At 41.5% G+C, this 22,370-nt stretch overlaps 1 protein-coding gene across 1 annotated transcript in view; it reads left to right on the top strand.

Annotated features, from left to right (window-relative positions):
- The first annotated feature begins 6,395 nt into the window (after positions 1 to 6,395).
- pdzd8 (PDZ domain containing 8) overlaps positions 6,396 to 22,370 on the top strand; it is a 51,143-nt gene continuing 35,168 nt past the window's right edge. The window contains exon 1 of the mRNA XM_053510163.1: positions 6,396 to 7,452. Coding sequence (XP_053366138.1) covers positions 6,632 to 7,452 — 821 coding nt within the window. The 5' untranslated portion in view covers positions 6,396 to 6,631. The remainder of the gene's footprint in view (positions 7,453 to 22,370) is intronic.

Raw genomic sequence — 22,370 nt, 5'->3', positions numbered from 1 at the left:
TCTTCTGTACCATCTAACCTGTACAGGGTCGCAGGGGCCTGGAGACTTCAGGCAAAGGGCAAGATACGGCACAATCTCAGGACATGCGCGCACACATACACACATGCACTACGGGCAATTTGGGAACTGTGGGAGGAAACAAAAGGAGAACATGCAAACTCCACACGTACAGACCTGAGGCAGGAATCAAACCCTCGACCCTGCAGGTACGAGGCTACGATGATAACCACTATCTCCAGGACCCATCTAACTCTAGTGCCCCGCTTCTTCCTATTGCCATCTTGGGGAGTTTTTTTCCTCAGCACTGCCCCCCCTCGGTTTGCTTGTCAGGGATGATCATTTTTTTTTTAACACATTTTATACTAATTTCCATAATGTTAATTCTATGTTGTTTTTTTCTAGCTTAGTTTTATTTGGGGTGGCACGGTGGTGTAGTGGTTAGCACTTGCACCTCCAGGATCCAGGTTAAATTCCTAGCCAGGCTCAATTCCAGTCTCTGTGTGCATGGAGTTTGCATGTTCTCCCCGTGCTTGATGGGTTTCCTCCAGGTACTCTGGTTTCCTCCCAGAGTCCATAGACATGTAGGTTTGGTTAATTGGCGTTCCCAAATTGCCCATAATGTGTGTGAATGTGTGGGTGTGCCCTGCGATAGATTGGCACCCAGTCAAGGGTGTACCCTCCCTCATGCCCTAAACTTCCTGGGATAGGCTACAGATCCCAGCGACCCTGAATACAGGATAAAGTAGTATAGAAGGAGAAAGTGAGGGTGTTTCACTTGGTTTTGTTTCCTGTTGTGTGCGTTGTCATCCCAGGAAGCTTCTGTTACCAAAACACATTTCTTGTATGTACAAATATACTTGGCAATAAACCTCTTTATGATTCTGATTCAAGCTGCTTTATGACAATGACCATGGTTACAAGCGTTACAAGGTTGCGGGGGGGGCTGGAGAATTACGATCTCAAAAGACTTACTGTAGGGCCTGAAATGGGGTGCTAATCCATCGCAGGGAACACACACACACACTATGACAATTTGGGGAATGCCAATTAGTCTAATTTGCATGTCTTTGGACTGTGAGAGAAAACCCACCAAAGCATGGGAAGAACATGCAAACTCCATGTACATAGAGCCGGTAATTGAACCCTCGACCCTGGAGGTGGTAACCACTAAGCCACGGTGCCGCCTTATCCAATAATATTAAAATATTTATTCTTTGTTTTAATTTTTTGTTAAACTACAATACCCAATATTAACTAAATACCAACTTTTATCAAACTATTAAACAAGGCAGATCTTTTTGTTTTGTTTGTGGAGAAAAAACAAACAAACAATGCTACTGTCAACGATATTATCATTAACAACAGTGAGACATTGTACAATAATTAGTATGTATATGTATAATTTACATTTAAGTTTTACAAAGTTATATCTTTTACAAAGCTTCATACTTAAGTAACAAACACTTTATTGCTAAATGTATGTGGACACCTGACCTATTACATGCACATGTTTTTTGGTCATTACAGTAGGTTTTCAGGTTTAGTCCCATTAAGATAATTTAGGTAAAAGAACATGAGTAAGGTTAGGCGATGATGTTGGGTAAGAAAGTCTGGGGTGCAGTCAGAATACCAGTTCATTTCTAATGTGTACTGTACATTGGAGTTGTCTTGCTTGTCTGTTCTGGAGAAACAAGTTTTCCCTGCTTTAAAATGGTACAGGTTTGCCGTAGAGAGGAATTAGAAAACTGTATGTTTTTAAACATTGTGCACCATTAATGTGTGTGACATAATTTTGGACTTAAAAGGCTTTCAATGGGCATATGATGATGAAATAATTTTATGGATATTATTAACTTTTGAAATTATCAATGCATAACTTGTTGTTGTTGTAAATGCATACTTGAACATAAAAAAGTAAGAAAACTTTCATTCTGTTTGAGTCTTTAGTTTAGATCTAAGAATTACGCTGACTACACCATTGTCACAGTATTGGATTGCGATTTGTGTTACAAGGCTGAAAACAGGTCTTTCCTGATGTTTTAGTACAGGGATTGTCTGTTCGTGTTCTGGCACTTCATGTCCTTTACATGTAGTTCAATTCATGTCACTCAAGTTAATTCGAATTGCAACAAGCCTTTGTGTTCCTACAAACTGCTCCTACACTATAATCATGTGGTCCTGTTATAGTTCTCTTCTACTTACGTCTGATGAGTATAGATACCACATAGGTGCATAGAATGAGCCTTGTTTTTATCGGATCAACCAGTTCATTTTACGTGATCATATAACATGATGGTTTGTTTTAACTCATTTTTATCACAACCAGCATTAACCTTCTTAACCTTTTTCTTTTTGGAGGAATACAAATTTCTATTGGATCGGACTACATGGGCCGGCTTTCGCTCCCCACTTTTGGTATGTCCTGACCACTGCAGACCGAGAACATCCCATAAGACCCACACTAATGTGTAGTTTGGAGGTTTCCATAATCGCATTGTTTTCTAGCCGTCCTGATGAATAATAGAGCTGCAGCTACAGTACAGGAAGTACAGACAAGGTCAACAATTGTGATGAAGGCTTCAAGCTGTTTATTGCTCTAGGAATAGTGTAATGAATAATGTAAGACCTATTCAGAGCTTTTGCATAAAGCAACAGGGGTAGAATATGGAAAATCAAGACCCAGCAAATGATTTTCTTGTCTTTTCAGGAAATAAAGCAAGTGGTAAAGAAGGAATGTGACAAACCACCTGACAAGGATGGGTCAGGGTATACTGTGAATACGTTTCAAGCATATGGAGAACTTGGCACTAACTAAATTTGAGGGGGAGGATAGAAAACATCCTGCTGAGGAAAAGATTGCACTAATGAGAACTGAAAAAAAAAATCAGGATTATAAGGGGGAAAACCCCCTTATAATAGATAAAATTCCTTATGTGTGTTAGAGTGGGTTACTGGACTGGTTAATCAATGATGGATTAGGGTTGGATGTTATAATCTGTGTAGCGGTTAGTAATTAAAAGACAGAGGTCAATGTGGTTGTGTGTTTGGAGAAAGCAATAAAGTCCTTCAGGTAAAATGAAATGTTACAGGTGAACAGATAGCAAGCTGAAGTTGCTCCAATGTTGGTCCAACATCAGCCGTTACGTTTAGTGCCAACGTTGGCCCAGTGTGAATTTTGAGCCATCAAGCCAGATCAACTTTCAGCCACCTTTTAATCCACCAGCGTTGGCTTGAAATCAACTATTCTCCTGTGCCAACATTGGTCCATGTTGGCAGGGCAGTTAAGAAAAGTGCTCCTTTGCCATTGTTGGCCCAAAACACAGCCACCCAAAATAGATGTTTGACCCATAACATTTTGGTACCAGAAAAAAAAAAAATAAACTCCCTATGTGAACTAACTAATATCAATTGTGTCTGTTAGCTTTTTAATACAATATATTAATTAGTACCTAATATAATATTAATGTTAATATTAATAAGGCTCATTCATTTTTTACTAGCTGTAATGGCTTAATAATTGATACAGTTAGCTAGTAATGTCATTACTATATTTAGACCTACAGCACATCCAAGTCCTGTTCAGAAATAACGGCTGAAGCAGTATCTCACTGACTGAAGCCTTTCTTGCTGTCTGATTACAGTGTAATTGTCATATAGGGGTCTTAACTCCGAAGCACATTGTGGATCTCAGTAACGGTGAAATAAGACTGTGCTCCAAAATTAAACACACAATTTAAGGCCCGTGACTGTGTAGATTGTGAAAGATCCTGTATTTTGGTATAAGAGTAGTATGTAATATAGAGTTCAGAAAACATATACACATATGCAATTTTATACTGGACTGAACGCTATGCATTGGACAAAAGCATATTTTAAAAATCAGGATGGGGTCTCTAATAGTATTGTAGTTTTTACATTTAACTATTAATGTTTTTTTTCTTCCTTGAGCCTAAAGGAGCTAGCAAGAAGAAAATATGCGCATATAGTTTTATGGTAAATTGTAAAATGCATTGCCGTTAATATAAGTACTGTTAGACCTACCGAGAAGTAAGTGTTAAAGAAAAGTCTGAGGATGAAATGTTCCAGAGACAAATACTGTAGCTAGGAATCTTAAAATAGCCTGTTCTACCTTTAGCAGAAGTATAATTCAATTAAATTTTAAGGGGAAAACATCCATGGAGTTGCGATCTGGCCTTTCTGAAAGATGTGTTCATGCTGTTTTTACTTGTTCAACATTTTCCTAATTTTTGGTGCATACACTTTATTATAAAACCCCATCCATCCATCTAGAAACCTCTATATTCCAACTAGGGACGGTGGAGGCCAATGGTAACCACTGTATTTATTCCCATTTATTCGACTGTGGTAGGATCTCTGGTCAATATTCACACACATGCTTTCACACACTATGGGCAATTTGGGAACACCAATTAGCCTAATCAGTGGGAGGAAACCCACCAAGCATGGGGAGAACATGCAAACCTTCTGCACACAGACCCAATGCAGGAATCGAACCCGGGTCTTGGAGGTGCAAGGAAACAATACTAACCACAAAGTCATTGTGCCGTTATTATAAAACGATGGGTGTCTATTGGGTGTCTGTTGACTTCTTGAATGTCTGTATTTTTCCATTTCTTCTCATTTTCACATTGGTTTACCTTTAGAGTTGACAGTGGCGCACAAAGCTGCTATAGAGGACTGGCAACGACATTATCGCGCAATGCACTCGGGGTAGTGGTTGCCATGTTTTAGGACATTCTTAAAAACAAATCAACATTAGAGAAAAAAATCGGGACGGCACCAGCCGAAAATCAAGTGCAACATTCCTTACAGAACAAACGAGTGTTGCATTTTCAATTTAGCCTTTGTGTTTATATGTATATTTATATACTTTTTTTTTGCCATTTGTATTTTACTTGCTTTTTAATCTCAATTTTCATTACTTAAAGGTTACACTGCCACTTTGCTTCTTTTATGCTCCTGTTTGTATGACAAACTTTACTCACCACTAATCAATATTCCTTTTTTTAAGTAACACAAATTAAGAGCTGAGGTGGTTTTGAAAACCTCATACCTCATACGTTGATATGCAACATATGAATGCCACTATTAATGCAGCATGTAGTGCATCCATCTCTGATCTCCTGCCAGACTGCAGGTTGCAGGTAAAGTGTTGTTCCCTCTGAGAGCTTGTTTTCTTTGTCCCCTAGTTAAACTGCTCGCTGCTTTGACTTGAAGTCAGGATGACACACTTGCATTTAACAGGCTGATTTGCCTAAAACCAGACAAAATTGGCATATTTAGTTATGCAGCTATGCAACCAACTAGTCATGCATAGCTAAGCAGGAGCAAACCTACACCAGGTTTGTGCGGTTACAGATGATGTGGTTGATAGTTAAATGTGTTTAGATTGTTACGCCCATTTTTTCCCTGTGCAACCGGAATTCCACTCTTTTTTCAGCTTTTTAGCTATGAAAATTAGCTATTTAAATCACACTTTAAATGTGATACATCTTCCCTGATTGTGAAAAATGGTAATGGCATTTGATAATATATTAGGGGAAGTGGTGCCTCAAACGTTAAGGCTCTGGGTTACTGATCGGGAGGTTGGGGGGATTCAAGCCCCAGCATTTAAACTTTTAGGCATTTGGCAGATGCTCTTATCCAGAGCAACTTACAAAAGTGCGTTGAAGTTCCCTCTGTCATTGGATTCATCCTTATACTGAGTTACTATGTTACTAACTATAAGTTTTATCAGTCAAACAGTTTTTGTTAACTCAAATATCTGAAAAAAAAAAACAGATAGGTCTTCTGCTGTACGCACATCCAGAGGAGGTTAATTCCACCACCTAGGTGCCAGAACAGAAAACAGTCTAGATGCATGCCTTCCTCAATCCCTTAGAGATGCCATTGTTGAGCCCTTGAGCTGTATTTGTGCTCTGACCCCGGTTTCCTAACGGGGATATGCGAAACTAAATCAATCCAGTGTGTCATGAGGTACATGCAAGAAGAGACAAATTTTCTTCAATAAAAAAAAATGTCATAGAAATGTAGAATGTCCTAAGGTTCAAGAATGCCTTGCATTCTGACGTCACTGTCCTGACAGGAAGTCATGTTCAACTGAAAGAAAACAGTTTTCCTTAATGGATTTTCTCATCCACTTAATAAACATGTTTTGAGTTGGACTTTTATTCATATCATGTTCTAAATATCTTTTTTTTTTTTTTTTCAAATATATCACCTTTAAATTATAACAAAACAAATAACCAAGCATGAAAGGCGCTATCTCGGACGTACCCACGTCCTGACGTCATGTCGATGACGCGTTGTCCGTCTGTCCAATCAGGGCTGGCCCGAGGAGTCCAAAGGCTCAGTTTCGTATCGAGTGCTGCTTCCTACACCAGGGCACTTGTGCACGGCCCTTACAGCCCCTTCGTAGCGCCCTAGGTGTGCTTCTGAGGGCGATTTGTACTCGGGCGCAGGGAAGAGGCAGGCGGATGATATGGCAGCTTTATGAGCGACCAGGTGGAACTCGCTTTGTGTTGGATTCGAATCGACATGACGTCAGTTTAACAAGCGGAGAAAATAAGAATTATAATAATATCAGTCAACAGATCGAGTTGAAATAAAAATGATTTATTTGATCCTGATCTCGGCGTTCGCGGGGGCGGTGGTGACGCTGCTCCTGCAGCTCGCGGTGCTGTACCGGAGGAGCCCGGAGCCCGTGGCGCGGACCGTGCAGTACGTCAAAGCGGTGCCTGATCCGGCACTCAGGGATTACTTTACAAATCCGCAGCCGACGGACGGTGCGTGTGCCGGGCCTCTTCCTTCCCCTCCTCCTTCTTCACCTTCTCCTCCTCATCTTCTTTCTTCATCTTCTGGACAGTCTGAACCGGAGACGTGCGGCTTCCTAAACGCGATCTTCCTGTTCCTGTTCCGCGAGCTGCGCGACACGCCGCTGGTGCGCCACTGGATCACCAAGAAGATCCGCGTGGAGTTCGAGGAGCTGCTGCAGACCAAGACGGCGGGCCGCCTGTTGGAAGGGCTGAGCCTGCGCGACGTGTCGCTCGGGGACTCCGTGCCCGTGTTCAAGACGGCGCGCCTGGTCCGGCCCGTGCGCCTGGACGACGGCGGCATGCCCGACGAGCTCGGCTTCGAGGTGGACCTGGAGTACGCCGGCGGCTTCCACCTGGCCGTCGACGTCGACCTGGTGTTCGGCAAGTCCGCCTACCTGTTCGTGAAGATGCGGCGCGTGGCCGGGCGCCTGCGCCTGCGCTTCAGCCGGCTGCCCTTCACGCACTGGTCGTTCGCCTTCGTCGAGGACCCGCTGGTCGACTTCGAGGTCAAGTCGCAGTTCGAGGGCCGGCCGCTGCCTCAGCTCACCTCCATCATCGTCAACCAGCTCAAGAGGGTCATCAAGAAGAAGCACACGCTGCCCAACTACAAGATCAGGTCCTTAAACATGCTCACTTTCCTCTTTTATCCCCAGCACTGTAACGGTAACATCAGGGTTACAATGTATCCAAGTAAAAGGTACATCAGAAGACAAGAACAGTTACAGTATAGCACTTTCTGTGTGTATATATTTAATTCATCATCATTATCATCATCATCTTGCAGGGGGCCTGGAGAGTTAGGGCACGAGGTGGGGTACACCCTTTTTAGGGGCCAAATCCATCACAGGACACACGCACTCATTCATTCGCTACAGGCAATTTGGGAACAGAAATGCATGTCTTTGGAGTGCGGGAGGAAACCGGAGTACCAAGGGGAAACCCTCCAAGCATGGCTAGAACATGCAAACTTCAGGCACACAGATCCCAAGGCGGGAACTGAACTCAGACCCTTAAGGTGCAAGGAGACAGTGCTAACCAATAATGCCAAGCCACCATGCTGCAATAGAATATAGTGTAATATAGCATAATGATGTTGTTAATCTTTCGGCTGCTCCCGTTGGGTGGTTGCACCAGCAGACCTACCGATCTACTTGGGACAGGTTTTATGCCATATGCTTTTCCTGATGCAACCCTTGTGTAGTGTAGTATTGTGTATTATAATGTAAAATAATATAATACAATATAATATCGTTTAGTATAGTGTAATATAATATAGTGTAGTACTGTTTAGTGTAGTTTAGTACAATATAGTATAGTAGGGGCACTGGTAGCTCAGTGGTAGGTGTTTCGCCTGCCATGCGGAAAGCAGTGCCCAATCCCCCAGCCACTGGATGCAGTGCGGGTCCCAAGCCTGGATGAAATGGGAGGGTTGCGTCAGGAAGGGCATCCGGCGGAAAACCTGTGCCAAGTTGCTGTGCGGACCGGATTGACCTCCGTGTCAACGCTTTGCCGGGAGCAGCCGAAAGACCAACAACAATACAATATAGTATAGTGTATATACAGTATAGTGTGTGTATATGTATGTGTATAGAGAGAGAGATAGTGTAGTTTAGTATGATATAATTTAATATAGTGTAGTATAATACATTATAAAGTATTGTTTAATAGCGTTTAGTATAATATAGTATAGTGAAGTATAATATACTGTACCAAAATATAATATAGTATAATACCATATAGTATTTTACCATACCATAGTGTTTTAAATTTTTTTTTTTTTAAATAAATACCATGCGTCCATTTTCCATGTGAAGGATAGACATTAACGATACAAAAGACAAAGCAAATGCCTAAAAAAATTTGTGTGTGTACATTTGCATAGGCATACCACAACTTCCTTATTACATAACACATAACTTAAAAACTGCTACACAGAAGAAGAAAAACGAAAAAATATTTTTGTAGTTCTAGGTCCAATCCACACTCCTACTGTATACACTCGTTACAACATTCATTAGGATTAAGATTACACAAATGCTCTTCAGGGGCTCCCTTTCCTCTCCTTTCTTTATGGCATGGAGTCAATAAGATGCTGAAAACATTCCTGTCCATGTTGACATGAGTGCACGACACAGTTCCTATGGTGCCTGGAAAGCCCACTGAATAATGCTGAACTTGCTGTCATGTTCATGAAACCAGTTTGAGACAACATTTGCTTTGTGACATTGTGTTATTTTGCCTGAAGTAGCAATTAGAATACAGGAAATTGTGGCTATGAAGGATGCAACAGTATTCAAATAGGCTGCGGCATTCAAGTACTGACTGATGTGGTATTAACGTAACCAAAGTGCTGCCAAGAAAGCCTTCCCTACACCAGTACACCACCTCCACCTGTCAGAACTGTTCACGCAAAGCAGGTTGTGTTCATGGATTCATGCTGTTGCTCATCTGTGTGCTTCAGTAGGAATCGAGATTGGAAAAACTTAACCTAGTTTGATCTGACTTCTCCAGCCTCAGCACCCTTGGGTACCAATCATTGTAGGATGGAGATGATCTTTAATGTGTGTCCTTCACCTAGGAAAATGCATGTAGGGTGTAGCTTTAATCGGCACCTTAATTGTTTAAATTATGGTACGAACTAATTGACAAAGAAAGTGCTAATTTTTTGCATTTTTTTTCCTGGCAAAGGGAAAAGTTTTTTTTTTTTTTTCAATAGAAACAAACACTACACTCTGAAAACAAATAGTTCCTGGAAGTTATCTCAGCTGTTCTCTGGAAAGCCTGCCTGGCAGCCTTCAGTGTTCTTGACACATAAGTGTTTATTGAAAAACTAAAGGCTTGAATAAGAACCTAGCGAAACCTTTATTTTCATAATGTTGTATTTAAACTGGGTTTTGCTTCCAATGACTGGGTTATATATAGAAGAAGCAAGTTAGAGAGTTAGTACTGGTCTCTACATTGAGCTTTGTCTAAATGGGTAACCCCTTCCCATACGAGTTCAAGAGAATTAAAAGAAATTCTTAAAAGAACAAGAGGGTTCTTCACACACTGTGAAATAAGCACTATTAGACATCAGCACTACCATGATGATGACATCATAGCCATGATGTCATCGTGCTGATGTCATAGTGCTTGGGCTCTAATAAAGATTGTAACCTTAATGGATGTGCCGCCATCGTGCTCTTGAGAACCTAGTGGATATAGATTTATGACATACCATAAGATTGCTTTAGGGTTCTGGCTTTCTAAACTGGTTCTAACTGGAACTGTAAATATAGGTTTTTTTTTGGTCTGGGGAACCCCTGTTAGGGCCTGTGTGGCTTAACTTTAAAGGAATCATTACAGCATTCTTCTCAAAAGGCAAATTCTCATGCATATTTCACAGTGTCCTCCTAATGTAGTGGCGGAAAGCATTCAGTGACACACCCTTGGGTTATTCTGCAACAAAAACATTAGCATAATAGTCATTCTATTATAATATCTCATCAGTGCACAAACTGTATATTAAAAGTTTCAAAGTAAAATAACTTTAAATGTCCTATAAACTTTTTTGTTTATGATTAGTCAGGTGTTTTTGGAGCCTTAGGACTTGCCAAACTGTGCTGATTAACAACTTTTCGAACTTTTCCTCCATGTTTTAGCTGAGAATGAGATCTTCCGAGACCCGCCGTCTGTTTTAGAGCCGGTCACTCCAGATCTTAATAAGCATCTGAGAAGTTACACTTTAGCTGAGGTTTTAAAACAAAAAGTTTCTGTTGATAATCAAGTTGTACATGTTGCCTGGAAGTTGCAGTGTCTCAGGGTCACACCTCGTCAGAAGAGTTGAGTTTTAGTATGGCTTTCGGAAATTGTGAAAATAAGGTTATTACAGGTCGTGGTTTCTTACTCGGTTCCTTATGACTGATACAAATATGATTGGTATACTTCACACCAACACTATATGAAGTCTTTTATTACTTCTTACGCCACAGCAATTTTCCAGTTTTTATTTATAAGGAGTGTTCAAGCCAAACCAGGACTTTTGATAGTGTAGAAGACAGTTTTGGGAGTAAAAACTCCCTTTATTTCTCTATATAATCAATCTCCTGCTACACTAATGCACTTATCCCAGTGATTCACTGGTGCCTGGATTTTTCTGAAAGTTATCTCAGAACACATGTTTGGCGTGACACATGTCTATGTCTGAAATGACGGCCTCCCAGGAACCCAAAATATGTGGAAACGGTTTGTATAGGAGTGCATGTGAGATGTTCACGGGAACAACTGCAGCGGGCTCCGAGCCACTTTAACCGGGATGGACATTAACAGACATATGGCTTTCTTTAAAAAGTTTGCATTATTTAGATCTTTTCCTGCGCCTAAGAGTCTCTTCTCCGTTCTGTCCTCTAAGTCTTTAGTACATGTTCGATGAGAAATTGCATCACAAGTCCCGGTTTGACTTGAACGCCCCCTGTGAAAACAGTGCTGTCTGGTCCACAATTTAGAATATATATATGGTTAGATGTTTTCTTTGTTAGATAAAAGCATTTAAATATAAATTCCATTGTTAAAAAAAACTATAGCATATTAGAAGGTACATTATTATACATATGTGCATTATTATTGTAGATAAGCACTGTCAGAGCTTAATGCAGGTGTTACGCCTCACACGCCAGACGTAAATCGTCTTAAAGCTTAAACCATGCCATCACATCCAAGTCCTGCATAACTTTGCGGCAGAAGCCTGGTGAGATGAGGACAGTATCGGATCATCGCCGTCATCTGATAGTCAGCTCTGATATGAGTATTGTAATAAAGTGGTTGAAATGGGATCATCACGATAGAGGTGTATGGTCGTCTTGATTCCTTTGCAGGTGTACATGCACGTGCATGCATATATACAGTGCATTCCCTATAAACAAGGAGACTACAGGAATGTAAAGGAAAATAGGCCATGCAAGAGATGCATAGCTGGACCCAGATGATTTGCTTCATCGTCCCCCCACAGGCTAGGACGCATTTCAAACAGCTGTGCGTGTCCGAAGATGCATTGTCATTTTTCATCTTATAAAATGTTAAAGATATTTATCACCCTGATGGAAGAAGACCAAATATGTCCAGCCTCACTGCTTTTAGTGTCAGCATATACGCTCTTTCTTTGTAGCCAACTGGGATATTTTTGTGTTTGCCCTTTGCGATGGATAAACCACAGTCTAGGAGAGACTTTTTGTTGTGTCTGCATAGAAGTGGCCAAAAGTATGGAGACAAAAGTGAAATTCAGTCATTTATTACGTTCTCCAAATGGTTTAAACAATGACAAGATTAATGACAGCCTGGGAGCTCGGAGAGAGCTCATTGGCCGAGCTCACTTAGCGGGGTTGGATCGGAGGCACATAGCGCTCTCGCATTAATCACGGCTCTACAGCCAATCATGGGCGTCTGTGAGCTCACACAAGCAGAAGGAGCCGATAGCGCTGTCCTCCGAGTGTGTTCCGCTGTCCCCAACAAAAAAAATCTCTCCCATCCAAAAAAATAAAAATTTTATCAATTACAAAATGGTAAGAATAATTTATTTTCTGCAATAAAATCGCTATACACCTTGTTAGTCCTTTGGCTGCTCCTATTGAGAGGTCGCCACAGCAGACCATTCGATCTGTACACAGCTTGGCATGGGTTTTACACTGGATACTTTTTCTGATGCAACCCTCCCAGTTAATCCAGGCTTGGGACCGGCACTGTATCCAGTGGCTGGGGTTTGGGGCATTGGGTGGGAATCGAACCAAAACTGAAAACACAATAAATTTGGTATTTTGTTTCTGAATATGTTGTGTTTTTAGTTTTGTTATTCTGTTTTCGGATTTATTTTCTTGCGCACTTCTCGGCCGCCCGTACTTGACTCCATGGCAGGCAAGAAACCTACTGCTGAGCCACCAACAATCAATATTCAGTCCTTTATTCATTAAAACCTGCTGGATCCGACTGGACATGGAGTCAAAAAGACGTCTGCAGTACTTGATTGCTTCCTGAAGATCATGGAGGCCAGGGGTGGCTCAGGGGTTAAGGCATTGGACTGCGGTTCGGAAGATCCCAGGTTTAAACCCCACAACCACCAAGTTGCCACTGTTGGGCCCTTGAGCAAGGCCCTTAACCCTCAACTGATCAGATGTATAATGAGATAAAAATGTAAGTCGCTCTGGATAAGAGCGTCTGCCAAATGCCTAAATGTCAATGTGTAGAAGATGGTTTCTTGATCGCTCCTGCGTTCTTCACCATTGTCCAAACGTTTTCATGACCCAGGCTATGGCTCCAGAAGCTAAATACCATTGTTTTTCACTAGATTTCAGTTAATTAGCACAACTCTCCAGCAGGTTGGCTCGAACTAATCGGTAAAATCAGCTGTTGTGTTTTACAGAAACAGCTGTAACACATGGCATGTGCTGTCCTAATATTTTTGGCCTCCACTATAGAGCTTCATAGTGTGGAAGGACTTGGTTTTGGCGTCGTTTACAGTTTGTCAGGCTGTTTTTCTGATGATTGTGTTTTCTCGGCAGTCCGCTGCAGGTCTGTGTCAGGGGTCACTGGGTTTGTTTGTGTTACACACTGGGCTCACACTGAGTTAGGATTAAAAGTGTGGTCTGTGTGGGTCAGTGGTCAGTCTGAAATCACTGGGACGGTGGATCCTGGGAACACTGGCAGAAGATTGGATGCTAGGTGATCACAAGACATCATGCAAACACCAAACACTCCCTGACGTCTAGAAGCAGTTTAGTGTGAAGAATACACCTCCCTGCAGGGTTTGGGAATGTGAGAGGCAACTGGAGGAAGCCCTCAAGGACACTTGATGTAGAGTCGAACTGAAAACCGTGGAGCTTGGAGCTGGCAAGAGTGAAAACGAAACTTCCCTATTGCCGAGGTGGAGTTATTGTTCCAGTAAATTCCACGAGCTCATTTATAGAATTATTGAACTGGGATAGAGAAATATCCACCCTGGGGACATGTTTGCTATTCTATCTCCTTCCTCTCGCCGTTCGCCCCTGTATTGACTTTGCTTGAGTGTGTTAAGGGCATCAGCGGGGCACTAGAACAGTACTTTTCCACCGAGATGGTGCCGGTCCTGGACCGAGACACAGAGGTCCAGATAACTTAAAAATCTCTGTAGGAAGCTGTTTCTTTTTGTTTGATGGTCAGGTTTAGGTTTCCCTATAAAAAAAACAAGTTGAACAGGTTCTGATTTTGGGAACATACAGGATTTTACTATTCAATATTTAATTATTCCGTACAGATCGGTGACATTATACTATATTGTAGGAAGTACACGCAATATCATATATCCAATACGTTTCTCATGTTAAGTGTTTAAGTATGGATTGTTGAGTCACATTTGGGATATTTCACATAAACGTGCAAATTTCATGCAGAATTTCGGCTAAAAAAAAGAATAATATTGAGCTTGAACTCATTTAGCTTTGATTACAATGTGGTGTCCTGTGTGAAAATGATTCCTCATATCTTTAACAATTTGAGTCCTGGATTATACCCGTCCCAGGACTAAAAGCTCCATAGATGTGATAACCTGGTCATTTATTACATTCAGGTCATCAGCTGATTTCATTGTATTGCTCCATAATGTTACGTAGCCTAGACCTGAGCAACTGAAGCAACCCCAGATCATAACGCTGCATGACGAGTACATCGCTTCATGCGCTGACCTTCTTAACCTGATGCACACATCACTCTGGAATGGGCTCAATCTAAACTCTTTAGATCACATGACCTTTTTCCATTCTAACCCCCATGCTCCATGGGTTAAGATGGGTTTAAGTGATCTCGGAACGTTTACGAATCTGTTCGGCCACTTAATGGTTCCTGCTATCGCCTTGCACCTCCAGGATCCGGGTTTGATTCCTGCCTTGGGTCTTTGTGCATGAAGTTTGCATGTTCTCCCCGTGCATGGTGAATTTCCTGCTCAGGCTAATTGACATTTCCAAAATTACTCAAAAGTACGAAAATGTATGAGGCTTGTATGTGTGCCCTTGGATGGATTGGCACCGCGTCCAACCCAGCGCCTCGTGCCCAAGTTGTAAGGGATAGGCTCCAGTCCCTCCATGACCCTGTATAGGATAAACAGTTGAATGAATGAATAAAGATGTTTTCATAGAGGCAATGTTAATACAGTGCTTTTTGGAAGGAGTCTCCAGTGTCGGTGGTGTGTTCTATAACAGCGAAGTTTTTCAGTACTTTCAAGTTTTGAAGGCGGAGTATATTGTAGTTTTTCGCTCACACGCAACATTGTTTTCTCTTGCAATTTAACGATTTATACAGTAAATGAGTGAAAAATATGAAGTGCAAGTCTTTATAAGTTTTTAATGATATGGAAAATAATTAATACCAGGGCGGTAAGAGAACTACCAAGCTTTTATGAATTTCTTGAGTTGAATGCTGAAGAACTCCAGTTTCTCAGATTATCATCACACTTCCATCCTAACTGCTGACTCCGCCCCCTCAGTATTATTTCACTGCTATTTCTTATCCATCTGAATGTATTTTCAAGGACATGTTTTTTTTTTTCCTCAACACGCTGAACGCATATCGCATAGAAAATCGAAGCTCTTCATCATGTTCAGCCTCTTCAGAGTTTATTATTAGTGCCGCGGGAGCTTGAAGAGGTCTTTAACAGGACTGACCTTTGCTAATGGTTATCTATGTGGCCAGACTGCAGGCTGCACCAGAGTGTAGTAAAATGCAGGCATTACGAGAGGGACAAAAGCGACAGTTTTATATCGAAGGTCTTGAGGTCTTCATGCATATTTTTTTTTTTTTACGGTCTGATAATTTCACTTCTTCTCTGATGACGTGAACACTCAGGGTGGACACCTGCAGTCCCAAAGCATTTTTATAGGCTTTATTTTTTATTTTTTTTTACTTTATAGGCGGAGAAGGACTCCGAGCGAACATATAGGTTTGTAGTAAGGTGTGGCCATGTACAGGTTAAACGGTGTAACAGGATAAGAAAGTCGTCGCACGGACGTCGGAAATGTACTGCTACACCAGTTTAACAGACTTGTCAATGATTCCATACTTTAAAATTTAAAATCAAATCTGATCCCCTAAAGAACTCTTCGATTCTACTGCGGGAAAAGAACAGGACAGCTTTTTAACTTTAGCAAAAACATGACTTGCCCAAAAAGAGGTATAATGTAAAAAAAAAAGAAGAAAAAACGAGGGTTGTTCAAGTCAAACCGGGACCTTTTGTTTGTGTTTCTCTATATAATCTCCTGCTACACTAATGCACTTATCCTAGTGTTTCACTAGTGCTTGGACACCATCAAGGTAGAAAGTTTCCTCAATACGCCGGAGCTTTGATCTGACCAGTCTGCTTCACGTCTGAAACTCTGGCCTCCCAGGAACTCCTGACAGATTGCTCTGACATATGAAGAATGAAACAATTCCCTTTACATGGAAGTGTTTTAGTTCTTGCCCAAGACTCCACTATATACAATACATACAGTATATACATGTACACTATATACATACTCCACTATGTACATTTGGCTGATCCTTTTATCCAAAGTGACCTACATTTTGAAAAGGAATTGAACTGAGTGGTGAAGGTAAAGTGTCTTTCTCCGTGGCAGCCTGGCAGAGCTGAGATTTGAGCTGATCTGTGATCACATGCAGGTTTAACCACTGAGCCGCCACTTCCCTCGGCTTTAATAAGACTTTCTCTCGTGACTTCTTTAAACAACACGTCAGTGTTCTGGTTGTAGTTTCGAAGTAGAAAAAGAAAAAAAAAAGTTTTTTACATAGTTTGATTGTTTTCATCACATTTCATCTTGGGTATTCATTTGTCTCTTTCTGCTCTTCAAGTTCTGCTTAACAACTAGCATTAGAAATGAGTTTGGAGTAAAAAAGCGGATATCTTCTCCGAGCAAGGAAACGTGTTGAAATCTTGTGGTGATCACATGCATGTTTCAGAGGTAATAGAGACGCAAGGTTCAAAATACAGTTATGTTTTAATACATTATGTCATTAAAGTTAAGTGTGTGTGTGTGTGTGTGTATAGGTGTGTATGTGTGCGTGTATATACAGTGGGGCAAAAAGTATTCAGTTAGCCACCAATTATGCCAGTTCTCCCACTTAAAGAGATGAGCGAGGCCTGTGATTTTCATCATAGGTATACCTCAACTATGAGAGACAAAATAATAATAATAAAAAAAAATCACATTGTTAATGAATTAATTGGTTAATTTTCTCTGTAAAATAAGTATTTGGTCACCTACAAACAAGCAAGATTTCTGGCTCTCACAGACCTGTAACAACTTCTTTAAGAGGCTCCTCTGTCCTCCACTCGTTACCCGTATTAATGGCATCTATTATCAGTATAAAAGACACCTGGCCACAACCTCAAACAGTCACACTCCAAACTCCACTATGGCCAAGACCAAAGAGCTGTCAAAATTGTAGACCTGCACCAGGCTGGGAAGACTGAATCTGCAATAGGTAAGGAGCAATTATTAGAAAGTGGAAGACGTACAAGACCACTGATAATCTCCCTCCATCTGGGGCTCCACGCAAGATCTCACACAGTAGGGTCAAAAAGATCACAAGAACTGTGCGCAAAAATCCCAGAACCACACGGGGGGACCTAGTGAATGACCTGCAGAGAGCTGGGACCAAAGTAACAAAGGCTACCATCAGTAACACACTGCACCGCCAGCTTCCATCTAAAGTTTCCTAGAGAGCATTTGGATGATCCAGAAGGAGAATGTCATATGGTCAGATGAAACCAAAATAGAACTTTTTGGTAAAAACACAACTTGTCGTGTCTGGAGGTGAAAGAATGCTGAGTTGCATCCAAAGAACACCATGCCTACTGTGAAGCATGGGGGTGGAAACATCATGCTTTGGGGACCAGGACGACTGATCGGTGTAAAGGGAAGAGTGAATATGGCCGTGTATCGTGAGATTATGAGTGAAAACCTCCTTCCATCAGCAAGGGCATTGAAGATGAAACGTGGCTGGGTCTTTCAGACCAACGCCAACGTAAAAAGCATTTCAAGGTCCTGGAGTGTCCTAGCCAGTCTCCAGATCTCAACCCTCATAGTTAAGGTATACCTATGAAGAAAATTACAGGCCTCTTTCATCTTTTTAAGTGGGAGAACTCACACAATTGCGATCTTGAGTGTTAAAGCATTAAGATATAATTCGGCTCAATTCAAATACAATAATTTCCATAGAAAAACGTCTGCTATTACATCAGCTGTTCAATATTTAACATGTATCTTGTTAAGAAGAGAGCACATTAACCATGCATCTGTTTTAGTTATCCCCAGCATGGCAGCATCACGTTTCCTTTCTGTATGCTGAGCTTTATTCAAGCATTGACATTCCATGTGCATTTCCATTCAGTTTTCTTTCTCTCTATCTGACCTTGCGTATGAGATCAGCGCTCGCTCGCTCCAGATAATATAAGCTTAGTGTAGCCGCAACCTCCTCCCATCTCTGATAACACACACACACACACACACACACACACACACACACACACACACACACACACACACACTCTGATTCAGCATTTAACTTCTGACTTTAAATATACAGAACACTGACCTAATGCCGCTTAAAAGTTTTGGAGGACGCGGACACACACACACACACACACACACAGTTTTGCAGCCATCAGCTCACTGACGCTGCAAAGATTTATCAACTTGTCATGAGATCAGTTTCACTGCTACTACCCTCTTCGAGCTTTAACATTCACACAAACAGAACACACTCGTGATCATCATAGCCCGGTAGCACAGAGTCGCATTGATTTAGTGTCTAGAGGTTTTTTTTTTTTTTTCGTCTTTTTTTTAAGTTAACTCTAAGACAGCCTGTGACATTTTTGACCTGAAAACAATGAAGAGTCCTGAACAGCAGTTGTTTCGGCAGTCTGGACCAGAAAGCAATACACACACACACACACACACACACACAATCAGCACCGAGGTGATCCCAGGCTTACGACTGAGAGCTTTAAGACAACAGACCTTTCTCAGAGTGTGTTTGGCAGAACTCGTAATGACTCGAGTGTCTCCAGTGAGTTAATTAATTACAAAGAGACGGAAAGGCGTTTTGTGTTCTTTGATAAAAAAAAATGCTGTCAGTGTGCAAGTTTATACTAGTGTCTTAATTATACACACTTAGGGGAAAGAAAGGTTATTTTCTTCCGTTCTCAGTGAGCGAGTGTGTGTGTGTGTGTATAGCTCTCTGCAGGAAACCCAAAGCCGCTTTCACACCTTTTAGTCCAGTTGCCGAGTCCAAATCAGAGCGCCATGTGTTCGCTGTTCGCTTTGTTTTCTCACTGCACATTATTTAGTGAGTAAAAACAAAAATGCTAAAGGCTGAGAATCCGCTTTTAAAATGCGCATAGAATCCAAAACCTCCAGAACCCGCCACATTTCTTCTCGTTCTTTTGGCTCAGTTGGAGATCAAAGCTCCAGCTTGGAGCTTCTGGAATCTACAGAAAAATGTCACCTGCGAGCCAAAAAGCTCAGCATGTTGTTTTTTTTTTTTTTTTTTTTTTTGCAGTAACATTTAAAGCTGCTTTCACGCTAGAGGATCAGAGTCCAGTACATTGTAGTGTAGTGTGAACACTCCATATTAGAGTATCACTATAGATGGGTGTACTGTACCATGCGTGAGTCCACCTGTAAAGCTGGTCTCCACATATCTCATCTTGCTCATGAATCCGATTCATTTTCCAGATCGAAAGCCTACTATAACAAAATACAGAAGTTTAGAACGCGTTCTCATTAAGGCCACCAGCTTTCTCTCCAGTCTGCATCAGCACCGATCTTATCCTCTGACCTGCACAGTCATAGCTGATAAAGTAAGAAGGCATGCGGGCGCAACGTTAAAGTGAAACCTGGCAACCTAAAACCTTTTTCTTTTAAGCCACACAGGGTTTTATGTAGACAAGTAGCAACTGTCGGTTTTCCAAAGGACTCTTTTGTTCTAGAGTTAGAAGGCAACAATATAGTGTTTAAAAAGACACAGCTGGGTCCATAAATTTTGGAACAAATGTTTTTTTGGGGGCAAAATTCTGCAAAACAAGCGTCATTTGACTTCCTATAATCATGGGTTCATCTTGTCCCGCCCCGTTAGGTCTCTTATTTAAGAAAAACAAAGCATGCATGGACTGACTTGAGATGATTGACACCTCTGAGATAGATGATTGCTGGCTTTGCTAATCCAACTGTGTGTTTTGTGGTTAGTAGAAAGCCTGCAAAGGAAAAACAAGACACATTTTACAGTAAAGTGAAGTGAAGTGAACCTTATGGCTGTTTATTTATTAATTTTATTATGGTGTCCGCTCCATAACCTCTAGAGATGTCTCTTAATTTCCTGAGTGGAGTTATGCAGTTGGGAATGTATACAGGTTCACAAACCAAGGTACTGATGGTTCTTGATTTGATTTGCTTTGCCGTGCCGTGTTTTGCGGTCTCGTAGGAAAAGTGGTCTTTAGGCGGCCGTTGGATTAGATCTCGTTGCACTGAGCACTTCCTCAATTACTGCAAATCGCCCCAATCCATGCATGCACCCTGGCTTCAAACATTCATCGCCTTATCTTATAGATACATCCTTCTTATTCTTACAGATGCATTATTTTTAGAGATCTTCTGCTGTATAAAAGTGCTGCATAAATTAAGTCCCTCATTAAATAATACGTGCAAAAATAATAAGTTTTCTAGTCAAGACCGTCTCGCATCGAGAGGAAATTTCGAAGAGGCTCCGCAGTTTCATTTTCCGATCAGATAAGGAGCGCGCTTATGTTGTAAGGAAACACAGACGTGCAAACAAAACAGGACACCAAGATAAGATAAGAGGAACGACAGATGGATGGAGACGTAACCCTCGTTTGTTCGTTGCGGTCGTCGCGGTTATTTCGAGGCCTGGCTTTCATCCTCGCTTCGGGGCACGAGCATCGTTTCTTTGTTTCTGCAGCTAAATTAGTAGATAATAACAGAACCCTACACTGGACATTAATAAATAATTAAAGCAGGGAGGTGTGTGAGGGAGATAAAAGCTGGTTCTCACTAGAAGGGTGGAGCAGCTCGGTTTCCAGTTGATGAGGTCATGTCTGGTGTGTGTGTGTGCGCGAGTGTATATGAGGGAGAGGGAGAGCTTAAAGAACACGGTGATGGAGTGTCATTAGGGTAAAGGAGGCTAAGGCAGCCTAAACCAACAAGATCGTGGTGTCAGATTTATCGACGCGAGTGCTTTTGTTCTTAGGTCTTATGTGTCCTACTTCTGAATGCAATCTTGTGATTTCTGAGCCATAGGATGGTGTAATGTCCTGATCAGCCACGCCGGCTTGTTGAGCTGTTCTACTGGTTGGTTTAAAATGTAATTTTGTGCTATTATCCAGGCTTAATACTTTCCTGGAACCTGAAAGTTCACTTTATGCTTCCAGTATTACAATATAAAGGTTTGTAGCCTGACCTCCCTGGTGTCCTCCCACAGTCCAAAGACGCGCTGTAAGCCGATGGGCGTGCCCGAATTGCCCGTAGTGAGCAGATCGTATTTTGTAAACTCTCTCTTCGGTTTCCAAATAGGGGCGTGATTGTGTGAACCATCAACACCACCGTACCCGTGTTCATCACTAGACCTCGAATCGGTTGTGCCCCATCTTCTTAATGACACATTTATCACGTTAATGTATTTTTATTGGGAATTTATTTGGTAGACCAACACACAAAGTGGCACGTAATTGTAAAGTAGAAAGAAAATGATAAATGGGTTTCCAAAATCTTTCCGATATAAAAATGTCCCACTTTACTCTGATACCCCTAACTAAAATCCAGTGAAACCGAATTAGTAAAAAGAATCGACCTCTGTTTGTACATTAATCTAGCTATAAATACCGCTGTCCTGTGAAGCCCTCAAAGGTTTGTTAGAGAACATTAGTGAAGAAACAGCATCATAAAGCCCAAGTAACACACCTGAAAGATTAGGGATAAAGTTCTGGAGAGGTTTAAAGTTGTGTCATGTTATAAAAAAATATCCCTTTGAACATCTCACAGAGCACTGTTCAATCCATCATCCAAAAATGGAAAGAGTATGGCACAACTGTAAACCTACCAAGAACATGGACGTCCACCTAAACTAACAGGCCGGGCAAGAGGCCCATGGTAACTCTAGAGGAGCTTCAGAGATCCACGGCTCAGGTGGGAGAATCTGTTTCCAGGACAACGATTAGTCATACACTCCACAAATCTGGTGTTTATCGCATAAGGAAATCCATTGTTGAAAGAAAGCCATGTTTGCAGTTTGCGACAAGCCTTGTGGGGACACAGCTAATGTGTGGAACAAGGTGCTCTGGTCAGATGAGACCAAAATTGAACTTTTTTTTGGGCCCTAAATGCAAAACACTATGTGGCAGAAATCTAACATGGCACATCACCCTAAAAACACCATTCCCACTGTGAAACATGGTGGTGGCAGCATCATCATGTTAAGCTGGTCTGAGTTGATAAGAAGATGGATGGAGCCAGATACAGGGCA

Source organism: Clarias gariepinus, chromosome 13, assembly GCF_024256425.1.
Source record: "Clarias gariepinus isolate MV-2021 ecotype Netherlands chromosome 13, CGAR_prim_01v2, whole genome shotgun sequence".
In the NCBI taxonomy this organism is placed as follows: domain Eukaryota; kingdom Metazoa; phylum Chordata; class Actinopteri; order Siluriformes; family Clariidae; genus Clarias; species Clarias gariepinus.
This window is presented reverse-complemented; position numbering and strand designations above follow the sequence as displayed.